Genomic DNA, 20,792 nt, shown 5'->3' with positions numbered 1-20,792 from the left:
AGAGAGAGAGAGAGAGAGAGAGAGAGAGAGAGAGAGAGAGAGAAGGGAGAGCACCTCTTAGCTACCTCCTAACGATTGCAAACAACAGGCCTGACAGTGTTTTGTTCATATGCAAACCAACCAATCCGAGATCCATCCCCTTTCTTTATCTAAACTGTACACAAAGCCAGGTCCAAAGTTGAAGCCCACTCATGCTACTCAGAGACCACTGAGATTAAACTTGTCTCACACAGAAACCACACTGTCGGGGCCTCAAGCCAGTGTCCCCTGGTCCCAGCTGTTTCCTGACTCAACCTTGGTGTTTCTCCAGGTGAACTGTGCTTTCCAGAAAAATCCTGCACCATACTTGCATTAAAGATTCAAGACAGATTAACTGTGGAGATTTGGAATCTGTCAGACACAGAGCCAAATCTTTGCCATATAGCTTTGGTCTGCTTAATGGCCACCTATGATCCACCTCTGTGTCTGGCCTAATAACCCTGAGATTATCAGGTAAAACTTCCCAGAATGTATTGCTAGGCCACAAGCCTTCAACAACTCCACAGCTAAGACGGCACCCGAGATCTATATATAGATTTTCCCACTTCTTGTAGCCTGCTTTCTCAATCATGTGTGGATCCATATTCTGCTCAGAACTCGAGACCACCCTTCAGATAGCCTGGGTTCCTCAGGCTTCTATTTCTTCACTTTGACTCTTCCTCACAGCAGGCTCAAGAAAGGCCCAGTCCTTGCTTTAGGGTGCACAGGGTGGAATCTCTTCGTAAAGCTTAAGCTGGATAGTCTGTAACTCCCCTATTTATTAGGAACTAGTTTCCTTCAGTATCGGAGGCCTGAAAATTTGAAAACTAATTTCATGTATTGTCTGCTTTCTTTTCAGGGACATTTGTAAATTTAATTACTTTTTTTTTTTGCTTTGGCCAATAGCAGAAAACAAAATTCTATGTTTAATTTAAATATGGGATATTCAGCAAGAAACTTCTCACGCTCGGATAGTTGTTACCACAGGTGGAGTCTAAACTTTGCTGTATATAGGAAAACAGTTGAGATCAGAACCAATGTTACATGTTGTCTTTGGGGGTGGGGAGGGAATAGTTACTGTGCTATGGTGTCAGCTTTCATTCTTTAAAAAAACCCAAAACAAACAAACAAACAAACAAAACAACTTCTTTTTAGCCAGGTAGTGGTGATGCATACTTTCAATCCCAAAACTTAGGTGTCAGAGGCAGGTGGACCTCTGTGAGTTCGAGGCCAGCCTGATCTACAGAGTGAGTTCTAGGACAGGCAGGATTACACAGAGAAACCCTGTCTTGAAAAACCAAAACCAAACCAAACCAACCACTAACCAAAAACATATATTAAAAAAAATTACTTATTTTTAGTTTTGTTTGAGAGAGGGTCTCACTATTTACCTCTGGCTAGCTTGGAACTCCATACAAAGACTGAGCTGACCTCAAGCTCACAGAGATCTTCCTGCCTCTGCCTTGCAAGTGCAATTAAAGGTATAGACCATCATATCTACCCTTGTCATGTCCCCCAGAGAATTTGTCTATCCCAAGAAAAGCCTAGACACAAGGCTGAGCTCTAGCTTAATGGTTGAGTACTTCCTTAGCATGTGTAGGCCCTGGCTTCAATGCCTCAGCACTCAAAGTTCAACTAGACCACCCTACCTGTTAATATTTTACATATACATATTAATAATATAAACACATACATTAGCAATCATTAGTACTGACATTACTGATAATTGTCAGGCAAGCTAAAAACCTGTTACAAGGAATGCCAAAAACAGAAAAAGAAGAAAAACTCATCGAACACATCAATGTTCCCAAAGAGAAGACCCTACCATCAAGGAACATTACCTTTGAAACAAAACTTCAGTACATTCAGAAAATCACCTTGGGGTAATATTTTCTAAGGATTGAAAGCTGGGCTGGCTAGATGATTCACTGGGCAAAGGTACTTGCTGCCAAGCCTGATGACCTGAGTTTGACCCCTAGAATCCAAAAGTTGTCCCCAGACTGCTACTGGTATGCCACAGAAGGAAATTATTAACAAATAAGGCAAGAAAGGCTTCCCAGAAAAGGGAAGGATCCAGTCTGAAGAGTTCACCAAGGACTTGCACAACACATGGTAAGGACTATGTCTCAAGGGTGCTTTGTGGTGACATTTCACACCTACAAAATCATACAGTACCAATGCCTTCAAAGCCTGAAGTGTTGTATAGTAAAGTTCTTGGAGAACATTTTATTTGCATGGAAGCTCAAGACGGGATTTATTTTTTGAGGGATTCAGAACCTTCCTGCAGGAATCTCCTTAGGTTCAGGAACTGAACAACTCAAATGGCTTAAAAGAAAGTCCCAATACTGACCAGATTCACCATGCTTCTACTTCCCGAAACACACTTAGGCAAGCTGAGTTGCCTGGAAGAGGCTCAGAGCAGTCCAGGTGAGCGGCCTACAAAGGACATTCCCCCATCTGTTGTGCTCTCTGCAGGTCATGCTGCGCACTCCAGGTTTTCAGGTGTATGTCAGAACCCATGCTAGGGTAAATTACACCTATCATTTTCTGCTCCTGTAGGTAACCCTCCACCCATATTCTTATAAATAACCCTAATTCAATTTATTGGTTCACCAAGTTGGATTCTGGTAATATCTGTACTTGGGTATGTCTTTGTTTTACAACCTAGGACAAGCAGTTGTTTGGTCCTGTCTCCCTACTGAACACATCATTCAATAGGATGGAGTGCTGGTTCTAACTTAGAATTCAGACAGGCAGCCTTGGAATAAACAAACTTTTCATGCACCATTTATTAATACAATAAAATAAACCAACAGAAAGAACCTACACTGAAAACAGCTGAGGAAGGGGATGGCAAGAACTTGGGATGACACCAGCAGGGTAAACCAGTTCAGACTGGACAGATAAAAAACTGATAGCAGTTGGCTCAAGGTCTTTGAGCCAGGGATATACTGGAACTAAAGCCAAGATAAAAGGCAAGATACAACAAGCAGGTGCCTGCACACAGGGACTTACTCCTAGGGAATGGTTTTCAGCACTACTCCATGGCTCACTAGTAATAATTTAACCAGTCATGATCTAACAAGCACGGATGGCAGTTGCAGAATTACAATCAGGAAGACAGGTGATGGGGGATTCAAGATAGTGCACAAAACTGGGGCCGGCGGGGGGGGGGGGGGGAGGGCAGAATCACTGTAAACCCTGATAACCTAAGTTTGATTCCTAAGATGGGAGAGCTGACTCCCAAAAGCTGTCTTCTGACTTTCACATGTGTGCTGGCAGGCATCCTCAACAGTAACTAAGTGAATAACAAAAAACCCTAAGGATGTAGAAATATGTATTCTGGGAGGGGAGGAAAGTGTCTAACCCAGGCTGGTCTGAAGTCATTAAGTAGCAAGCCCTGACCTCAGAGATCCACTTGCCTAAGTGCTGGGATTATGGTCTATACCACCATGCCCAGCCTGAAAGAAATGGTTTCCAACACATACTAGGGATCCTGTTAGAAATGAAGACACACTCCATCTCTTCTGCATGACATTCTGCAGAGGCAGAGGCTAGAGTGAATTCAAGCTTTGGTTTTTGGTTGGGGATAGTGGCACACACCTTTAACCATGGCACTCAGGAAGTCCACGCATGTGCATCTGAGTCTGAGGCTACTTGGTTTACAGAGCAAGTAGGGCTATGTAAAGAGAATCTGTGTCAGCCGCCCTGCCCCTGGCAACCCACAGCCATGGTTGAGGGTAAATGCCGGGGGGTAAGGATGTTAACATTTCACCACATAAAAAGCTGGTGAAGCGAGTTGTGGCCTACTGGGTGGGGTTTGACAGATCATGCTGCAGGGGCTTAAGTTTGAGACGTGTCAACTTGGCAGAGAAAACAAATAATCAACCCATTGAAGTTGGCATCAAGTTGGGCGTGGTAGTACTTTTAATCCCAGCACTCGGGAGGCAGAGGCAGGCGGATTTCTGAGTTCGAGGCCAGTCTGGTCTACAGAGCAAGTTCCAGGACTGCCAGGGCTACACAGAGAATCCCTGTCTCGAAAAAAAAACAAAAAACAAAAATTAAAGTTGGCATCAAACTGAATGAGAAAGAAAGCTGTAGTGAAGGAGTACACCCAAACCCTAACCACGGCCCAGACTCCATTAGGCCAAGGCAATCACCAGAGTATTCCAAGTGCAAGAAAAACCAAAGAGGGCTGAAGAGATGGTTCCGAGGTTAGGAGCACTGGCCAGCAGAGCACTCAGTGTGTAACTGACCCCTCTCCTTGTTCCACTACAGCACATCCCAGAGCGAACACTTTCTTCCCAAGAGTTGAATGATTCAGGCTGTTTTCCCCATTTGTATTTATGCCAAACACTCACTTTGTACATCTTATCCTTCCTTTGATAATAATTAGTGTGCTAGGGGCTGGGAGAGATGGCTCAGAGGCTAAGAGTACTGCTTGCTGTTCCGTCTTGAGTTCAATTCTCAGCAACCACAGGGTGGCTCACAGCCATCTATGATGGTGCTCTCTTCTGGTGTGCAGGTATATATGCAAGCAGAACGCCATATACATAATAAAATAATCCTTAAAAAATTAGTGTGCTTACCAATGCAGAGATGCTCACAACACTGTGTGGAGCAAGTTGAATATGAGTAGCTACAGACAGGGGTCCCTCAGGAGCTGTCAAATGCTGAGACACTATGATTACTATCAGAGCATGAGTCACCTTCACAGGTCAGGTGGCCTGGTGTTGTCAGGTTAGCTGGGAAAGTGCCATACTGAGTGTATGTGTAACACAGGGTTTCTCGCTGAGTTAGGCTTTTCTTCGTTCAACTAGAAAGTGGCCTGAAAAGTGCTTGAACTCTTTGCTGTTTGAAAAGTGCTGGCATCTCCCCAGCACACGTCCAAAGGTGTCAGATTCTAACCAGCTGCCAAAGCAAACTACAAACATGAACACACAGTTCTTATTCCCTTAAAAACAAAACAACAAAAAGCCTCACACAAACCACAAAACCACCAAATTTTATTTAGCTTAACAGTTTCTCTGAAAAAAAAAAGAAAATATCAAAAGAAAACCTAGGACATATGCACATGTAATACCCCCTCCCCCCAAAACACCCCTGCAATAATCTAAGAGAAGAAAGGACAAAGTTTTCTTCAATGGAGAATATTATCTTCGCTTCTGGAAGATGTTCCCACGTCCCATCCCACGTCCTCTCCCTCGTGCGGCCACTGAAACAAAGAAGAAGAGAGGTCAGGGAGGCTGGGATGCTCACAACAGCACCAGCTGAAGCCTGGGCATCAGCCTGGAAGGGGCCTGGACCAACATTACCCCAAATCACTACTTGTCATGCAGTGAGGAGGAAAGAGTGGAAGTTGGCACTGAAAACTGGTGTCACAGTGGGAGGTGACAGCACAGCAGTCTGTTCCTCACGGACCATCACTACCGTTTCCTTAGACAGGTCTGTCACTGGCCTGGACCTTGCCAAGCAGGCTAGACCGGCCGGCTAGGAAGTCCAGGGTTCTATCTTGGTCTTGTCAGTCCTAGGGTTACAAGCAGGCCCTACCACACATAGACTGAGCTCAGGTACACACACAGTGGGATAAGCTCCTTACCCACTGAGCTATACCAACCTGGTTCTCAGTTCAATTTTGAAACTCTGAAACACAGACACCTAAGTGCTAGCATAGCATCTGTTAATTCTGACTTCTACTCTGGGTATTCTTTTGAGTTTTTCTGCATGAAAGAAATGCTTAATAACAAAAACAAAACACTACCCATTTAGATGCACAACACTTCCACTCTATGACCCAATGTACCTAGGAGGCTAGAAGCTCTAAAGGTCACTCAGGAAAGTCTGTGGACTGACAAAACAAGTCTCATTCTTCTCTGCTCTTTCAGAGACTGATGGGAACCTACACAACTTGCTGATAAGAGCAAGGGGTTGGGAAAGGCACAGGTGGCTCAGGGCTGTGTGTAGTCAGTAGGCCTGGGCCAACTCACTGCCTGAAGTGCACAGTAATGTGACTGGTTAAGATGGACAGTTTAGCCTCACCATGATAGCAAGAGCAGCTCTCTCGGAGGCAAAGGAAACATTTTCTCTTTTTAGCATTTTACTTATTTGTTTGTGGTGTGTGTGTGTGTGTGTGTGTGTGTGTGTGTGGTGTAGTATGCACGTAGAGGTCAGAGGACAACTTCTGTCAGGCTTGTGTGACAACTGCCTTTAACACCAAGCCAACACTGGTCAAAGATTTTATCAACTTTTTTTCTCGAAGTCTTAAGACAAAAGAAACCAACCAATCAACCAACCCCCCCGCCCCTACCCCCTAAACTATTTTGTCTTTAAGCACAGAACCTACCCCCATATAAAACATTAACATATGCTGCTGTGGAGGACCCGGGCCTATCACACCCTAAGATCTTTTTTCCAACACCAACGCAGTTGCTTAGGACTATGCTTTTGTGCCTAACAATGTGGCAGAATTTTTCAGAGACTCAAATGCAAGCCATAATTAGGCTAGCCTCCAAGAGCAGCTAAGAAGTCTCTGGGGGACAGTGTGGTCATAACTGCTGGCATGTGTCAAAGGAGGGATTTACTGTCAAGTTTAAGAAAATGTGAGGGGCTGGAAAGATGGCTCAGTGGTTAGGAGCACTGTTCTTCCAGAGGTCCTGAGTTCAATTCTCAGCAACCACATGGTGGCTCACAACCATCTGTAATTGGATCTGATGCCCTCTTCTGGTGGGTCTGAAGACAGTTACAGTGTACTCATATAAGTAAATAAAATCTTAAAAAATATTTATGTAAAACACAAAAGAAAGTGTGAATAAGGGATGGCAAGACATTTCAGTAAGTAAAGGCATGTGTTGCAAATCCCGCCAAACTATGCTTAATCCCTGCAATTGGGCAAGTTGTCCTCTGATCTCCACATCTGCTCCAACCCCCCAAATAAGCTAATTCACAGTTTTAGAGAATAAACAAAAATTAACAAGATGGTGCTAACTAGAGGGCTGGGGTGCAACTCAGCTCATAAAATGCCTGCCTGTTGAGACCCCATGTTCATCCATAAACCAGGTGGTCTGCACAAGCCCTTGGGAGGTAGAGACAGGAGTGCTAGAAGGTCAAGGTTGTTCCAGCCTGGGTACCTGAAGCTCAAACCTGTCTGGAACATGTGCAGGCATTAGAAGTCAGCACATCGTCTCTGTACTGCTATGGCAGAGCATTACTTCCCAGACATGACACGGCAGTCTACACCATGAGATCACAGCAGCTGTGGTAAGGCAGAGCAGACCCTCACCTTCCTGACAAACTCTCCTACCCTCACGCTGCTGTCTTGGGAGGTGGTAAGTACAGACAAAGTGGATGGCTAACTGACTGGCTCCAGTGAAGCCACAAAATCCACCATGCTCCTGAGCAACCCTAATAGCTCATTGGTTTATCAAGACCTAAGTGCAGGTATATCTTCACTTGTTACCCTTTCTGTCTTGGGTGAATAGGAAAAAAGTGTGCGAGTGTGTGTGTGTGTGTGCACACGCGCGTGCATGCACATGTCTTTTGTGTGTGTCACACATAGTTCTGGAAATGCTACTGAACATTTTCAGGCATTAATCCATATCCTCACTAGACCAGAGCAAGTTGCCCAGTCTTGGATAGAATTTCCGAGATGGAGGGACCTTCACTATAGATTGTATGATTTAGACAGGGTTCTCTCTGGTTGTCTCTCCGAAGTCTTGCTATATATATGTAGCTCAGGCTGGCCTCCAATTCACTGTATTCTTTCTGCCTCAGCCTCTTAAGTGCTGGAATTATAGGTGCGAGCCATCATACCTTGCTTGAGATTTTGGATTTTACACTAAACTGTGTGATAGGATCAAGTAAGACAAGAAAGGTAACAGGGAAGGGCCCCATTATCAATGATTTCTCACTCCTGGGGACAGATCAGGACAGGGTACAGCAGCGAGTTAGATTCACTCATCCCCATGCAACAACAGGGCTTTCCCTAAAAGAAACAAGGTATGTAGTAATTCTAAAGCCGGCTGAGGGTACCTACCTTGGGCCTTCAGGATAGCAGCTTTTCCTCGGCCGGCCCCTGAGCCTTGGTTTTTATTTTTCATGCTCTTTAACATGGGTGCATTTTTCAGCATGTCAGGCAAAATCAGAAATCGTATCTTGCTGCCACGTATATACACCTGTTCCAGCTGTGCCACTCGACCGTCTCTGTATGTGACTGTGATGTTGGACATCTAGAAGGGAGTCACCAGTTTATTTGTAAGATCAAAGCATTGGAGCACACACAAAGCCAGAGAGCCTTAACTGGATTAAGTTTAGAAATAAAAGGCCTGATGCCAGCATCAAGAAAAGAAGCAGACAATGCGGGTGAACTACCCTAGCAATGGCTGGCGCTTCCTGTATGCATCAGGGACTGTACACTTCACAGAAATGGCAGGTGCAAATATGAGTTCTCCCATTTTTACAGATTACGATCAAACACAACCCACATCAGACCACTGACATGCTGCAACTCTAAGCTGAGATGCAGAGCCCCAGCTTGCATCCGCCTGGGTCAGGCTGTGACAGGTGATAAAGCCTTCCTTAGTCCATGTCTAAAGTGCAGCCTCATGGACCTGCTGGCACTCCAGCTGGAAAGGCATCTTCAGGGTCAAACATATGCAGCAGACATAGTTCTGACTCAGCATACATTAGGAAGGTGGGTGACTAGACTAGGACTGAGAAGTGACATGGTAGAGCCTGCTCCCAGACTGCACAAGGAGAGGAAGACCCAAGCAGGAGCTTTCAGCGTGGACTGAAGCAGCATACTTGGACAGTACTGAGGACTTTCAGAGAGTGGATGGAGCACTCAAGTGTGTGGGTGGAGAAATGCCTAACAGGGCTAAGGCAGAATTTTGGGAGGACAAATGTGCCAACATGAGTAGGCGTAGGATGAAGGGAAGGAGGAATCTGAGCCCAGTCAGGAGATCTACAGTGAACAGGAAAGTGATATAAACTTGCCAGCACCAAGCCCACAACATGCCACTCTTACCACAACTACTTCATTGCTTTCCTGTGGGCAGAAAGGACCAGGCTTTATCTAGAGTGGGTAAACCATGCTGCAAAGATGTGCAGCTCCCAGATTTCTTACAAAATTTAAATCATGTATTTTGTTACTGTACATTGGATCTATTTCCCTACCCACTTCCCCTCCCCTTTCTTTTCTTGCCTCTTCTCCTCACTGGTAGCCCCTTACCTTACCTCCAACAAAGAACTCAACTTCCACTTTCATTTTCTACATACATACATCATTTTATGTGAGTATAAAATCTAGGAACCACAATTGAGAGAAAACAGCTATCTTTCTAATACTGGATTAATCTACTTAACAAGCATCTTCGGGGCACTGTCTCCCAGGACTGGCTTCTATGCTTCGCTCCTTCTGAAGGGCCAGGTGGTTTCTGTTGAACACCAATGTGAAAACGAAAACCAAAATCCATCAAAGCTCTGAGGCTGTCCCCACTATATCTGAGCAATAGGAATCATTTCTAGGATTGCAAACCACTGTTCCCGTTCTACATTCAAGGACAAGAGGGCCCCGGTTTCCAACCAACCAGATGTAGGCTTCCTATAGTCAGTTCCTTAAAATCTCAGTGTCTAAGTCCTTGCCACAGTCCCCTAGATAAGTACCAGAACCTCTGCTACCACAAATAAGTAGTTATGGGTTAGCTTACCCAACTGAAAAACCCAGATTCCACTCAACCCCCTCAACTCCAGGCGTATTTGTGACTCCACAGGCATATTTGTGACACACTCAAGTGGCTTGAGGACCTTCAGTGAGACCTGGGTTTGCCACCCTCCAGGTTTAACCCTGAACACATCTTAAGAATTTTCTGAGTCCCAGTTCCCCTACTAGAGAAAACACAATATAACAACCACCAGCGTTTCCTGAGCACGAATACAGACAGCAGGTACTGCCCCAAATGGCTGGTTTTAGACCATGAAACCCTACAGGAGACACAACCTGTGAGATGCAGATCTGTTCTTGAAGGTCCATCCTTTACTCACTCCATCCTCCTGCACAAAGTCACACTGCCTTCGTGTGATTTGTTAAGTTCAAACCCAGGTCTATCTGACTATCTGACTGTACTACTCCCTACCTTGAAGTGGAACAGACTACTTTCCTAGAGCTGTTAAAAACCACAATTAAACAGGGCAAAGCACATCTAAATGGTGTCTCAACTACCCAAGATATAACAAACCCAGGAATGTCTAATCTGATTTATGGTGTCTATTTTTGAGATGTATAATCATTAAGCCTCATCTTCCTCCCCACTCAGCATCTCTCCACTGTGCCTTGAAAATCTCCACAAGGCTGTCATACAGATCCAACAAGCCTTAAACTAGGTGCTTCTACCAATGTCCTATGATGGGTTCTCAATGTCATCTGACAAATATTCCAGCACCAAACTGTTACTGTTCTAATGCATCCCTGTCCTGCTACTGGACAAATGGTTACACAGTCCCAGGTAAGGCCTGCTGCCTGCTCATTTCTTAAGCAATATGTTTATCTAAAATACTTATAGCCAGCCACAATAAGCAACACAGACTAGATATTCAACTAAAATGACATCTATGGGCCAAGGCGGAGAAAAGCACAATGTAGGATTGTGAAGTAATGCTGGTGTGTAGAATATAGTGTTTTGTCCTTGATTCTGACCTCCTAATTCTTTTTGGTTTTGTTTTGAGGCCAGTTTCTCTGTGTAGACCTGGCTGTCCTGGAACTCAGAGATCTGACTGCCTCCCACTTCTGAGTGCTGGGACTAAAAGTGTACACCTTTTTAAGATAGTCCACAAAAGCTAGAATTAAGAAAAACTAATTCTGATCTGTCTTTCTGTTCTGTTCTGGAATTGTCTGTAAGTAAATCCCCATGACCTTCATTTCAGACAGAGTAATGCCTGGGCTGGGATATGGTCAGTGGCAGATACTTATCTACCACGTGCAAGGCCCTGGATTTTTCCATTCCTAGTACTAAGTCCTGTCTGCCCACTTAGCCTGTTAGAATGAGATCTACTGTTGTTTTCTTTTCAAATCACTTTTTTTTTTTACATGATTATCTATATTTCAGCCCCATCTATTCAATTATGTTTCCATAAAACATACTTTAGAGAAGTTTCAGATAGCAGAACACATGGAAATTCCTGGAGGGTGGTGTATCATGAGGAGGCATGGAAACTGAGTCTTCAGGTCTTGTTTGACATGTGTATCCTTAGTCCTAGTGTACAAATACCTGTAAATGTACTTCCCTGAATGCTGAGCTGGTTAAACAAAGGCTGATCAAAACTAAGGAAGGGCTGGGCAGGGGTGGAGCATGCCTTTAATCCCAGCACTTAGGAGGCAGAGACAGGAGGATTTCTGAGTTGGAGGCCAGCCTGGTCTACAGAGTGAGTTCCAGGAGAGCCAAGGCTATACAGAGAAACCCTGTCTCGAAAAACCACAAATAAATAAATAAATACAACAACAACAACAAAACAAAACTAAGGAAGGAGGCAGGCGGATTTCTGAGTTCAAGGCCAGCCTGGTCTACAATGTGAGTTCCAGGACAGCCAGGGCTACATAGAGAAACCCTGTCTCGAAAAACCACAAATAAATAAATAAATACAACAACAACAACAAAACAAAACTAAGGAAGGAGGCAGGCGGATTTCTGAGTTCAAGGCCAGCCTGGTCTACAATGTGAGTTCCAGGACAGCCAGGGCTACATAGAGAAACCCTGTCTCGAAAAACAAAAAAACAAAACAAAACAAAAAACTAAGGGAGGGACTGTAGGGACACAGACTTTTGCCTGCTCAGACAGAGCCCAGGTTAAAATAAACTGGGACTTTCATTGGTATCTAAAGAGGGGACAGACAGTCTTGAGGGTTGAGCCTTCAACCAGATACCTGACACTTTCTCTCTGAAGCACCAGAGCTAAGCTACACGAGGGCACACCCAACTGGTCAGCACTACACAACTGACTTCTTGGCACGTGGGCAAACTCTCATATCCAGTGTCAGAAGAGATCCCTGTTGTGAGGTGCGGCAGAAGTGGTTTTTTCTTCTGTATGGCCAGGATTGTCAACATGTTAAAACTGTACACACAGTTAAGGATAATTTTACACACACACACACACACACACACACACACACACACACACACACACACACACACAGTGGATATACATTAGTTGCCAATAATGTTACACCACTATCAAATGATTTGACCTATATTAGTTCTCAGGAAACACATAAAACTGTTAATAGTACAAAGCAGTGCAAAGAACATAACTCATTTGAAAACAATTCATATAGCCTGAACACCAATCCCCCCCTCCCCCAAGCTAAAGAGCTTAGGTTATCTACAGAAATTTAATCTCATAGCCAGGCAAGGCGCCCTTTATTTACAGTCCCAGTGACTGGGGAGCCGAGGCAGAAAACCCTGAGTTTCAGGATGGACAGGGCTGCACAGTGAAACTCTTATCTTAAAAATACATTGCATTGAGAAATCTCAAACTTTGCTGGTGTTAGTTACCACAGTGTTTTGCTTTTTCTAAGCAACCTAATCCTGGATAAGTTTCTTGTAGGCTATAATATTTGTAAGGTAATGCTCAAATTCATGCATCATTTATCTACAGAGGGGCTGGTAACAACCAAGCAGATAGATCAAACAGTGCCCTTGTGGTTTCCAAAGTGTCATTTTAGTTTCTATAGAACCACTGACCTTGCCACTCTCCCACACAAATCATTGAGAACTTTCTCTCTTGATTTATGGTGAAATACACTTGTCTGCTACCCTCCTTAAATTATGTTTACTGGCATACAAGCTTATCATTTTCTTTTTAAAAAGTTATTGCTTTTAAAACTAGAAAGGGTCTCTTTATGATGCCTAAAGCGGCCTCAGACTCCCACCTCAGCCTCCTGAGCTACACAGGCTGGTGGAGAGCTTGCCAAGCATGAGAGAAGCTCTAGGTTTGATCCCTTAGACCACAAAAAGCCAGCCACGGTTACAGATAACTGCAGGCCCTGGGAAAGCTGGTGCTGTAGAACGTGCTGATATTTGTTTTTAAATAAACAGAAGTAAGCTTTGAGTTTTAGAACCTTAGTTGCTCTGTCAACTTTGGAAACGTATTCTGCTTTCATGTGTTGAGTTGGCACTGGATAGAAATTAACAGCCACGGGGCTGGAGAGATGGCTCAGCGGTTAAGAGCACTGACTGCTCTTCCAGAGGTCCTGAGTTCAAATCCCAGCAAACACACTGTGGCTCACAACCATCCGTAATGGGAATCCAATGCCCTCTTTCTGGTGTATCTGAAGAAAGCTATAGCGTACTCATATACATAAAATAAATAAATTAGAAAAAAGACTATTAGGAGAAATTAACAGCCACATGGGTCTAGAAATGTTAAACATAATTTTTCTCCATTTGTACAAGGGCAACACACTGTGTTAACTATAACATTTTATCTATGTATATTTGATTATAGAAACTAATAAAATACTCTATAAACAATGAAAAGCCAAACAAAACAGGCATGTTTAGCACATGTCTACAATCCTGTATTTGGGATGTGGAGACACTGTGTCAGAAATTCAAAGTCTGCTACACTGTGAATTTAATTATACAACTTATTTTAGCTCTATTAGCAGATACTGGACCTCAGAGTTTTCCTTATTCTGTATGAAAAACAACACTGCCCCACCAACATCATGCTCCAGTTCCCGCTTGGATTTACTTTACTTTGGGCAACACGGTTGGAATATATCTGGCTCAGAACTATGACCTAGAAGCCAAGAAGCGCCCTAGCTCCTGATGTCCGTCTGGTACTGCATTCTGGACCCCTCAATTCCGTCTTGGGGGGCCTGCCTCTTTCATAGCCCCATCCAAAGCCGTGTTCCTCTTTGGTCTAAGACCCTGCGTGTTGCCTCAGATCCAGCACAGGCCAGAAGTTGAGTTAGCTTTAGGTCTCCAGCATCTCCCCTTCTCCCTATTTTCTGTCCAGCTGCTTCTGAGTCCTAAGACTGGAACCATGGTGCTGGGTTAGCAACTGCAACCCTAAGAGAACTCACTCACCTGTGCTCTGGGAGTCCTAGCACCTACTGCCAAGAAAGGAATGGATTTGGATAGCTGCTGGGGATTTACTGTCTAGCAGTGATAACAGGAGCTTGCTAGACAAACTAAATTTTGTTAAAGTCATTAAAGTCAGTATCTTCGAGCCAGTTTCTGGTGAACTAATCCATTTCTTATATATTGTTATCAGGTTTCTCCATGATTGATAATTTAACCAATAAATCATTACTAGTCATTAAAAAAGGAAAAAAAAACCCACAACACTGAAAGGGTCACGCAACAACATAACTTTGTCTATCATTATGAACTGGAGGCACCATCACTGTATCAAGATACAGTTTTTCCAGGAAAAACACACTAATTTGCAGCCCAGCTAAGTCCTCTTCAAGAGCACTTTCAACTGTTTTCAGAGTTGGATTACTAGTGTCATCTGTAAGTAAGAATTTGCACATATAATTACCAATAAGGGCATACCGACATATAAAACTTATAGATAAATTAAGAAGCTGGTCATGATGGTACACACGTGTGATCACAATACCTCTGAGAGGTGAGATAGGAGTCAATGCATTTAAGAACTGTCTTGGGTTTGAGAGATGAATAAAATAAAACTACCCCCTACCTCATGCCTAGGAAACTACCAAAAGCCGGCCTGCAGAGATGGCTCAGCAGTTCTCCAGGCTTTCAGTGGGCCAAACTTCAAGAGGCTCAAAATGTCCCCTTAAAGCTTTTAAGAGTTTTTCTCTTTTTAAAAAATATGTATATGTGTGGGCATATGCACGCACACCATAGGTTAAGTATGTGGTGGTCAGAATCAACTTTCTCCCTTTGCAGCGTGGGCTCTGGGGATTGTATGTCAGGCTTGCTGGCAAGTGTACCTTTACCCACTGAGCCAGCTCACCAACCTAGCTTTAAACATCTTTAAAAACCTTATGTGTGTGATATTATGAACAGACTCCAGGGTGTTAGGTATGCTAAGCAAGCAGTGTCACTAAGCTATACTCCCAACTCCTTCTGACTTTTAATATTTATTGAATATCTGACTTTAGATTTCCTAAGAAATCTTTTGTACAATCTCATGTGTACTGCATGAAAACACCACCTATCAATAAAAAGCTGACTGGCCAATGAGCTGAGGCAGGAAATAGGAGGTGAGAATTGCGGAGAGAGAAGGGATTCCGGGATAGTCAGGTGAAGTCAGGTGAAGAAGAGATTCACCCCAAACACTGATGCTGATGGAGAAGGTCGCTTGAACTTGAGAGATAACTACCCACGAGGCAGGACTTAAAATAGAATAATCTAGATAACTGAGTTACGAGCTAGCATTTGGCTTAGGCAATTATTCACAAATAATTCAGTTTTAGAGTTGTCATTTCAGGAACATGGGCAAGGGTGGAAAAGCCTGTGGTTACATCTTTTCTTCTGATTTTGAAGAAAACCTTAGTTTTTCCCTCTGATAACTACTAAGACAAATGCTTCAGGCTATGGTTACTAGACAGAGCTAAAAACAAGACTGCTCCATTTGAGGAGCCTCTAATTCTAAGTCATACATTCTGAAGATGGGAAAGAGACTGGGGGGTCCCCTACATCTGCTACAAAAATTAGCTAACATGTGGAAAAACCACAAGGACTTCTGATCACTTCTATCTACCTGGAATATGGCACATTACCCAGCTAATGTCACACGTCCACCTTAAGTGGTGGGAGTACATGCAGTAGGAGATCAAAGATCTCAGTCTTCCCGTCCAAGCCCAGATGCCCAAGTGTGTCTGACCCACTAGGTTCCCTTTCTGGGAGCTCATCAGATTTCACGCATATCCACGCTATACTTTCAAACGACACAAATATGCGATGACAAAGCTATGCTCAAGCAACCAAGTTCTAGGTGTGTGGCTCAATGGCACAATGCTTCCTTACCAAGTGCCAAGGATCTTGGGACCCTAAAAGAAAGCAGATTTTACACCGTGATGCTGGTGAGATCATTACAACAACAACACCACCACCACCATCGTATGTATGCAAGTGTGCAGACGTCAGAAGAGGACATCAGATTCCCTGGGACTGGAGTTATAGGTGGCTATGAGCTGCCTGCTATGTGGGTGCTGACAATTGAACCTAGGCCTTCTTAAAGAAAAGGCAGTGAGTGCTCCTAACCTCTGAACCATCTCTAGCACTTAAGATCATCACTTAATAGGATCTCCTAGATCTGAATGCCAGAGAAATCCGTATCTCATGTATCTCAAAATGATTTCTCTCTGCCTGGTTTCACACCTGAATGTGCCTTTATTAGATGCACAGGAATTCAGGTTTTCAGTCAAGTACTAGCTGCCTGGCTTTCTAACTTTCTAATCAAGCTTAGTGGCACATGGCCCACTTCCTACTGTGAAGCTACTACAAAAAGGGATAGAGTCATAGCTGAGTAGACAGAGTACTTGCTGGATTCTACTCCTAGCACTGCAAAAACATCCCACTACATCATTTTTCTAATTAAAATATACACAAGGCGACACAAGTAAAGAAGTCTATATGTGTCAATATTCATGGGAAAGAAATGGAATCCTCTCATGTTCCCAAATCTTTGTGATATGCTAATATTCTGTCTCTCAGTCTTTTTTTTTTTTTTTTTTTTTCGAGCCTCAGTTTTCTCAAGTGCTGGGATTGTGTGTACTAGCATGCACAGCACTGCCCCAAGTTTATAAGAAAATGTTATGCAGGGAAGGTGTTTGGAAGATGTCCTCACTTCTAGAGGACGGGGCAAGAAAGGAGACAGCAGGGGAACCTGTAGGAGCCATCTGTCCCAGAGAGATGCGAGTGTTCACACTCTGTAAGAAAATCACAATGCACATTCACCCATTAGTTTATCACTCATTTTAAGGGAGCAGAGGTTTTAAGGGAGACACAAAACTCACCCACAAGACATACTACTTTCCAACTTGCAACCTGGTAACACCAAGATCATGTGGGCTGCACTTCTGAGAAGACCAGAGTCATCTAGTCAGACAAATTCAGTTTAGGATGTGTATGTCAAATAAACTCTTACACATTATATTTGGACTGTCTGAGATCTTTAAAAATCAGCAAGTTTTTTTTTTTAAAGATTTATTTATTTATTATATGTAAGTACACTGTAGCTGTCTTCAGACACTCCAGAAGAGGGCATCAGATCTCGTTACAGATGGTTGTGAGCCACCATGTGGTTGCTGGGATTTGAACTCAGGACCTTCGGAAGAGCAGTCGGGTGCTCTTACCTGCTGAGCCATCTCACCAGCCCCCCCCCCTTTTTTTTACACAAAGCAGCATAATAAACTAAGTCATTGTCTGAAATCTTTCATTCAACTAAAAACCTAAACGTCCTAAAATAGACAAAAGACATTCTAAGTGAGAGGGCTGGACCCATGAAAGTGGCTCTTTACAAAGGCAGACCACGTCAGGTCAGGACCTTGACAGCACTAAACCAGCCGCACCTCTCAGGACCGTCCTTTGGAAGGAAACCAAGTAGCACAGGACTTCAGAAAGCCTCACAGCTGGGTGGGATAGCCCCTACCTAAAATTACGGAATTGACTCTGAGGCAGGAGGATTGAGCATTAAAGACCAGCTTGGGATCCACAGAGAGAACTCATCTCAAAAGCAACCCCCAATTGGCAAATGGTGTAACTCAGTGGGAGAGTGCTTAACCTCTGTTGCCTGAGGCACTGGTTGCATTCCCAGCAGAGGGGAAGGAGGACATAAATGCACACACCATCCAACTCTTGTTTTAGTTTGCTTTCCATTGCTCTAATAAACATCCCAGCCAAAAGTAACGTGGGGGGAGAGGGGAAAGAGTTTATTTGGCATACACGTTGGGATCACAGTTCATCATTAAGGGAAGCCAAGGCAGGATTCAAGTTGGCAAGAACTGCAGCAGACTCCAGAGGAATGCTGCTTACTGCCTTGCCCTCCAGGCTCATGCTCCATGCACCCACGCACACTCACTGTTTTGTTTTTGCTTCTCTGTGTAACAGCCCTGGCTATTCTGGAATTTGCTTTGTAGGGCAGGCTGACCTTGAACTCACAGAGATCTGTGTTCACCACCATTCCCTGTTTTGTAAATGCACACAACATGTGAGCATAAGAGTCTGCAAATTATAAACTGTGCTGGGAAGCAGACACTGGCTCTGAACCTGACTAAGAGATGAGACAGGAAAAGTTAAACATAATGGTTGTTTTATAGACAAGTACCCAGCAACTGTATTTGGCTAAAGGCTGTCTGATAGTACATACAGACCTAACCCCAGAGAAACCTAGGAAGAGACTGTGCTTTCAATTCAGCACTCTGACTCCCCACCAAAAGCAGTGTCGTCTTGCTAGAAAGCCCATACTGGCCTTGAACTTGAGAACCTACCTCAGCCTCCCAAGTGCTGGGTGGGATATACATGTACAACCACAGGCTGTCAAAAGACTTTCCTGCCTCAAGGCTAAGTCTATACTGACATACAATCTCAGAGCCTGTAAGAACGCCTGACAGGTAATAAGCACTTAGTTAATAACTGTTTGGTGAGAATAACTTCAAGACCTCCAAGTACACCTTTCTACCCCCAGGACAGAAGCCACAGTTCCTGCCCAGCCCCCATGCAAAGCAGGATACCTGACAGTTCATGTTGTCCTCTGCTTCAATGAGCTTCCCTCGATATACTTCCCCGGTGTTGGTCTCACACGTCACTATGTGGCCTTCAGCCTCGTGCAAGACTTTAATCGGCACACCAATAGACATCTTGGCAGAACTCTTCCCCGTGCTACAGGGAAAGACAGACAATAGTTATCTTTCAGAGTTTCAGGACTGGCATGTCACAGGCTTTATAAATGATGACAAGAGCTGCATTTCCTGTGGAAGGAGTGTGGCTCTTGGCCTAAAGGAACCACCATGGGAAATTAGTGCAACATGTAGGGTAGGGAAGGATAGTAAGCTGGACAAAGAAAGCCGATGGGGACAAAGAGTACCCCCTTTCTCATCCCAGACATATGACCCTTTATAGTCATTAAGATGACTATGATATAGACCCGAAGTAATCACTGTTTACACGGAGTTAAACAAAATGTAAATAAAAGCAAACTCAGTCTCTCAGGCACACCAGTACTACTCCAAGTAGTCAGCAAGTGCATTTGGATAAAGGTTACAGTACCTGATAGTACATATAGACCTGAACCCCGAGCAATCTAGGGAAAAGAGCTTGTGCTTTTCAATTCAGCTTTTGACTCCCCACCAAAAAGCAGACCAAAACTGTCAAGGCTACAGTGCTATAAACAGGAAATGCACATCACGCAGGGAAAATAGGGAAAACGCTCGACTTAAGTCCCACTAAAAGACAAAGACTATGCACAGGGCTTTTAACATGCTGAGATAGGAAACGACTCAAGACCGGAGCACACCACTTATTTGCATGAGAAGACTGTAAGGATGCTAAACACAGTCTCTCTCGGTGAGGAACCGCGGCTTTCAACGTTAGTGTGGCTTTCCGTGCTGAAAATGGTAGGGAAACACTGCAGGATAGCCAACGGTTCAAAAAAAAAATGAGTATCATCTACAAAGTGGATCGAACATATAGCAGGGCAACTTGCTTAAACTTCTGCAGCAGCGTGGAAAAGAGGGCCAGTGCAGGAATGAGAATGGAGGCAGGGATGAAAGGGACGTTGAAAATGATGATCCAAAAAGGAAAGGAGGTAATTAGCAAGAAATAACTGCCCGTAAACATCGAAAACCGGTGACCCGGGAAGGCACGGGACGTGCAGACTAGGCGTAAATTACTAACTGTCCAAGGGTTCGGGAGATTCGCTTTGGATAGGCCCTGGCTTCCCGCCCTCCGCTAAGCCCCGCTGAGCTCCTCCGCAGCGGCCCTTCCAGCTCCTAACCCTCTGGGGCAGCCCTGGCCTCCTCTCTCCCGTTAGCCGCCTCTCCTCACCAATTAGCTGCAGGCTTTTTTCCCCCCGGTTCTGGCACAAACGTTAGAAGGCGAAGGCGAGAGGCGAGGAAACGACGGGCCCGACAAGCACGAATACCACGCGCTCCCAGATTGCCTTGCGCAGGCCCCTCCCTTTCCTCTAAGCCTACTTGCCCTTCACTCTCACTTAGCCGGCTGGGGAAACCGGGGATCTAGCACAATAGTTCCGGCACTGGAGAGGGCCCAGGGGACCGCCGGAAACTCCAATCCTCGAGCCCAACAACGGCCCATGGTGACCCACGCTTACTGAGTACTGTAGTGACGGATTGGGCGGTATCTGGGCTTGAGCCCAGTGTTCTGGGGAGGCAGGAAGTGAGGCTTGGGCTAGGGATTTAAGCTTTGGATCCGGCCACTGGCAGGTAAGGGACGCACTGAGCCCTGCGAACTCTCATTATTCCTTGTCTGGGTAAGAAGACCTAAAAGGAGTCGGGAAAGTGTTCCCTGGAGTCTCGATGAGGCACTGCGGAGGACCAGAGCTTCCATCTGAGTCTGCAGAACAGACCTAGTGGAGGGAGAGCGTAGGGGAGCCCACGTCGCTGCCGGAAGGGCTTTGGGGGCGGGGCTCGGGAAGGGGGCGGAGCGGGCTCGGGAAGGGGGCGGGGCCCCGGAGCGTTTCAGGGAAGGACCTGCGGGTAGCGGGGTCTGGAAGGAGAAGTGGGGGTGGAAGGGAAGAGGCGTGGTTTATGGAAGGGGCGGGTTTCCAGCGCCCAGACCTGGAAGG

The 20,792-nt window shown here is 44.7% G+C and overlaps 1 protein-coding gene across 1 annotated transcript; it reads right to left on the bottom strand.

Annotated features, from left to right (window-relative positions):
• Positions 1–5,004: 5,004 nt before the first annotated feature.
• On the bottom strand, positions 5,005–20,618 carry Snrpd3 (small nuclear ribonucleoprotein D3 polypeptide). Its single transcript, XM_021204547.2, has 4 exons — positions 20,033–20,618; positions 18,721–18,868; positions 8,051–8,243; positions 5,005–5,233 (listed from the first exon to the last, which is right to left on the bottom strand). The coding sequence occupies exons 2-4, from the start codon at positions 18,844–18,846 to the stop codon at positions 5,172–5,174; spliced, it is 381 nt and encodes a 126-aa protein (XP_021060206.1). The 5' UTR covers positions 18,847–18,868; positions 20,033–20,618; the 3' UTR covers positions 5,005–5,171.
• Positions 20,619–20,792: the final 174 nt, after the last annotated feature.

The sequence above is a fragment of the Mus pahari genome, chromosome 9 (assembly GCF_900095145.1).
Source record: "Mus pahari chromosome 9, PAHARI_EIJ_v1.1, whole genome shotgun sequence".
NCBI classification, from domain to species: domain Eukaryota; kingdom Metazoa; phylum Chordata; class Mammalia; order Rodentia; family Muridae; genus Mus; species Mus pahari.
The sequence above is the reverse complement of the archived record's forward strand: the minus strand, read 5'-3'. Positions and strand labels throughout refer to the sequence as shown.

Coding starts and splice junctions, on each gene's coding strand:
- Snrpd3 (XM_021204547.2), bottom strand. CDS start 18,846: ATGTCTATTGGTGTGCCGATTAAAGTCTTGCACGAGGCTGAAGGCCAC. Junction 8,244..18,720: donor AGGACAACATGAACTGTCAG/GTATCCTGCTTT, acceptor ACTCCCTTCTAG/ATGTCCAACATCACAGTCAC. Junction 5,234..8,050: donor TGCTATCCTGAAGGCCCAAG/GTAGGTACCCTC, acceptor TCTTTGTTTCAG/TGGCCGCACGAGGGAGAGGA.